Source organism: Nestor notabilis, unplaced genomic scaffold (genome assembly GCF_000696875.1).
Source record: "Nestor notabilis isolate BGI_N333 unplaced genomic scaffold, ASM69687v1 scaffold20389, whole genome shotgun sequence".
Classification (NCBI taxonomy): domain Eukaryota; kingdom Metazoa; phylum Chordata; class Aves; order Psittaciformes; family Psittacidae; genus Nestor; species Nestor notabilis.
The window spans coordinates 5,704-10,040 of NW_009944560.1; the positions used below are offsets into that span (position 1 = coordinate 5,704).

The 4,337-nt window shown below is 57.6% G+C and overlaps 1 protein-coding gene across 1 annotated transcript in view; it reads left to right on the top strand.

Moving 5' to 3' along the window:
• The window catches only part of SLC11A2 (solute carrier family 11 (proton-coupled divalent metal ion transporter), member 2), a gene marked incomplete at its 3' end in the record, with an annotated part of 8,824 nt that overhangs the window by 3,777 nt on the left and 710 nt on the right, over positions 1 to 4,337 (top strand). The window contains exons 5-12 of the mRNA XM_010022473.1: positions 1,038 to 1,144; positions 1,605 to 1,675; positions 1,762 to 1,829; positions 2,166 to 2,321; positions 2,473 to 2,631; positions 2,826 to 2,912; positions 3,747 to 3,866; positions 4,047 to 4,196. Of these exons, the coding sequence (XP_010020775.1) occupies positions 1,038 to 1,144; positions 1,605 to 1,675; positions 1,762 to 1,829; positions 2,166 to 2,321; positions 2,473 to 2,631; positions 2,826 to 2,912; positions 3,747 to 3,866; positions 4,047 to 4,196 (918 nt within the window). The remainder of the gene's footprint in view (positions 1 to 1,037; positions 1,145 to 1,604; positions 1,676 to 1,761; positions 1,830 to 2,165; positions 2,322 to 2,472; positions 2,632 to 2,825; positions 2,913 to 3,746; positions 3,867 to 4,046; positions 4,197 to 4,337) is intronic.

Below are 4,337 nucleotides of genomic sequence, written 5' to 3' on the forward strand. Positions count from 1 at the left end.
TTGGACTGGATGGTCTTGAAGCTCTTTTCCAACCAGGCTGGTTCCATGATCTTGCTTTACCGTCCAAGAAGCTTACATTGATCTTCTTTGGTTTGGTTCATGGTTGGAAGAAAGGCAGATTTGGAGGAAGACTTGAAGCGTGGGGGGAATGTCCTGGCATTTGCCTGTGACTTGAGACAGACTCAGGAATCAGAGCCAGGATTCCAGCTGCCTCCAGAAGCAGAGGTCCTTGTGAGGCTGGTTCCATGATCTTGCTTTACCGTCCAAGAAGCTTACATTGATCTTCTTTGGTTTGGTTCATGGTTGGAAGAAAGGCAGATTTGGAGGAAGACTTGAAGCGTGGGGGGAATGTCCTGGCATTTGCCTGTGACTTGAGACAGACTCAGGAATCAGAGCCAGGATTCCAGCTGCCTCCAGAAGCAGAGGTCCTTGTGGGTGAAACAAGCTCTAGGGATCACCAGAAGGGAAATGGCTCTTTAGAACAAGACCATTCCTGGCTGTTACATTTCCCTGCTTAAGGAATCTCCATGGCTTGTGTAAGAACGGGCTTAGTGCCTGGTTCAGCATGGACGAGGGAGCTTGTCCCTTTGGCTTGGAGCAACCTGCTCTAGTGGAAGGTGTCCCTGCCCGGGGCGGGGGTTGGAGCTGGAGGAGCTTTAGGGTCCTTTCCACCCCAAACCACGATTCTCTGGAGCCAGGGATGTCCCCAGCTCTGCGCAGTTGGAGGTTTCTCATCCAGCACCTGAGGCTTTGTCACCGGCCCGGCCACGTGGATGATGTTCCAACACTCAGTGCACAGAAACACCCAGTTCCCCTCTTGCAAGGATCACATCGAGGCGAGTCATTGAGCTCTAGAAATGTCCTGGGATGGCCACGACTCACCTGGAATTCTGCTCCCAGCCAGCAGCGGGTTTGCCCAGGCCATGGCCAGGGAAAGGAGGCAGCTCCCGACTGCACAAGCACCACAAGCCCGAGCCCCTCCGGGAAGGAGGCGTTTTCCCTCTTTTTGATGCTCTTGGATGTTTCTTCACCTCCAGGTTCCTCGGATTATCCTGTGGCTGATGGTCGAACTCGCCATCATCGGCTCCGACATGCAGGAGGTCATCGGCTCGGCGATTGCCATCAACCTCCTGTCTATGGGCAAGTGAGTGGGGTGCATCAGAGGGCAGCAGGGGATGGGTGCTCCCCTCTGGCATTGGGAAAGGGACACTGGGTGTGCCGAAACCCGCTCCTTTGCTTCCCATAAACCTTAAAGTTACAGCAGGTGATTCATCTCTGTGGTTAAAGCTCTCTGATGACTTGGCCTTTGGTGCCTGATTCTTCTTCTTCTTGGGGCTGTACAGAGAACAGGCTGGAACCCACCCACCAGAGCTGGGCTGCACCTTTCCTGGCCCCTTGCCCTAAGGAAGGACCACCAGGCGTCCTCCTCCCCTTTGGCCAGGAAGGCTGGAAGTGCAGACACAACAGGGCGCTACCGTTTAGCACCAAAGCAGCTCTTCAGAGCCTTGTTTGCTCCTGACCTAGGCTTTGCGCTGGAGCTTTGGGCAGAGACCTCTCCCCGGAGCTCTTGGTGCGGCTCCTAAGCTGGTTGCTGTGTCCCGCAGGATCCCGCTGTGGGGGGGAGTGCTCATCACCATCGCCGACACCTTCGTCTTCCTCTTCCTGGACAAATATGGTGATTTCTTTCTCCTCTTCAAGTCAGAAACCTGCGATTCAGCTGCTCTCAGTTTGCTGATGGACTTTGTGTCTTCCTCCCCCCAGGCCTGCGGAAACTGGAAGCGTTCTTTGGCTTTCTCATCACCATCATGGCTCTCACGTTCGGATACGAGGTACCTTCCACCCTGTGTTCCCACCAGCGTGCTTTGTAGTGGTCCCCCTACTCCTGGGCCCAAACACCCCAAAGCACGGGGCAGACCCTTCCAATCCAGGCCCTTTGAAGCTGGGTCAGTGCTTCTGCTGTATGGCCGTTGTCCTGCCCATGCCCTGCTCTGTACAAGTGCTGCTCCTGCAGCCTGGAAACCAGCCGCGGTGCTCAGCTCCTCACTCCCATCTCTGAGCAGAGCTGCCACGTTCTGCTTCCAGTTTTAGCACCTTTGGGCTGGGGAGCATGGCTCAGAGGAGCACCCAAGGCTCCGCGCTCACCCAGCGCCTCTCTCTTGTCTCAGTACATCACAGTCAGACCCAACCAGGAGAAGCTGCTCAAGGGGCTCTTTGTCCCATACTGCCAGGACTGCGGAACGCCGCAGCTGGAGCAGGCTGTGGGCATCGTGGGAGCTGTCATCATGCCCCACAACATGTACCTGCACTCGGCCTTGGTCAAGGTGAGCTGCTGAGATGCTCAGGGCACAAAGTGACTCTGGGGATGGCGCCGGGGAGGCTGAAACCTGGTGTCTGTGGGGACAATGGGGAACAAGGGATGATCTCTCCAAAACGTGATTCTGAAGCCTCCTGTTGTCACCATCTCCTCTGCAGTCCCGGCAAGTGAACCGTGCAAACAAGAGGGAGGTCCAAGAAGCCAACAAGTATTTCTTCATCGAGTCCTGCATCGCTCTCTTCGTCTCCTTCATCATTAACATCTTTGTGGTGACCGTCTTTGCCGAGGCTTTCTTTGAGAAGAACAATGCAGATGTGGTGAGTTGGGGCTGGGACTTTGCTGGGGACCAAACCCTGGGGCTGTGTGAGCACAACCGGGGCTGATGGGAGCTCCCAGCCCCACCAGAGCTCATCGATGCAGTGTGTAAAGAGGGGAAAGAACAGGGGTGCTGGTTACTTGCATGTCCTCGTGTCTGTTTTTGAGCACCCCCCTTCCCTTCGTGTCGCTGCAGAACGCCGTCTGTGTCAACGCCAGCAGCCCCCACTCCTCACTCTTCCCCAGTAACAACCAGACGCTGGAGGTGGACATCTACAAAGGGGTGAGTGATCCACGAGCAGGAGTTGTCCCCTCTCCATGGCCGGTAGCACCTGCTCCTTTTGGAACCCCAGCCCTGGTTTGGGTTGAAGCTTAAAGCTCCTCCAGCTCCAGACCCTGCCCCGGGCAGGGGCACCTTCCACTAGAGCTGGTTGCTCCAAGCCCATGTCCAACCTGGCCTTGAACACTGCCAGGGATGGGGCAGCCACAGCTTCTCTGGGCACCCTGTGCCAGCGCCTCAGCACCCTCACAGGGAAGAGCTTCTGCCTCAGAGCTCATCTCAATCTCCCCTCTGGCAGGTTAAAGCCATTCCCCTTGTCCTGTCCCTCCATCCCTTGTCCAAAGCCCCTCTCCAGGTTTCCTGGAGCCCCTTTAGGCACTGGACCTGCTCTTTGGGTGAACAGGGAGGGCTGAGGACCAGGACCTGTGAAAGGATCCCCAAAAACAGAGCTGGAGGAGACCCCAGGGACCCTGAGCCCAGCCCAGCCCTTGGGACCAGTAGAATCATCTGTCCCGTTGCTAATGGTGCTCGTCCAACCTCACTCCCCAGCTCCTCGCTCCCTCTTCCATGAGCTTGGCCATAACAAAGCGTCTCCTTCCATCCCTCCTGAACCTGCTCTGCTCAGACTGCAGCAGCCCCTGAGGTGTTCCTTACCTGCTTCCCGAGGCAGGGAATGCTTTTCCCTCTCCTATAAGCAGATTATTCCCCTTCTTTCAGCTCAACCGCACCGGGATTAATGTGGTCACCAGGGAGTTCTCCTGCTCCCTGCGGTTTCCACCCTGAGCTGGGGCTGACCTGACCTGATGCCTCCTCTCCCTCTTGTCCCCTCTCCTGCAGGGAGTGGTTCTGGGCTGTTACTTCGGTCCTGCTGCTCTCTACATCTGGGCCATCGGGATCCTCGCCGCGGGGCAGAGCTCCACGATGACGGGGACGTACTCGGGGCAGTTTGTCATGGAGGTACCAGCACCAGCAGCACCTTCCCCCGGCTCCATTCCCAACCCGTCCAGCTCAGCCGGATGCTTCCTTCCCTCGGCCACGCCGCCGCTTGTGCTGGAAGCTCCATAAGAGACCCTGTCACCCAAAGCAGCCCTTGCCCCTGCCCCAGCCCCACTCCTCCTGCTCTGCTCTCCTCTTCAGGGCTTCCTGAACCTGCGCTGGTCCCGCTTCGCGCGGGTGCTGCTCACCCGCTCCATCGCCATCACCCCCACGCTCTTCGTTGCCATCTTCCAGGATGTGGAACACTTGACAGGCATGAACGACTTCCTGAACGTCCTCATGAGCCTCCAGGTGAGCAGCAGCGCCCGGGCTGGGGGACACCAGCCCCACAGCTCAGGGACGGGATCCTGCCCCTCTGCTGCAAGAAGGGGGGGCCTCAGAGCAGCTCCAGCGCCTCCAGGAAACCTGGAGAGGGGCTTGGGACAAGGGATG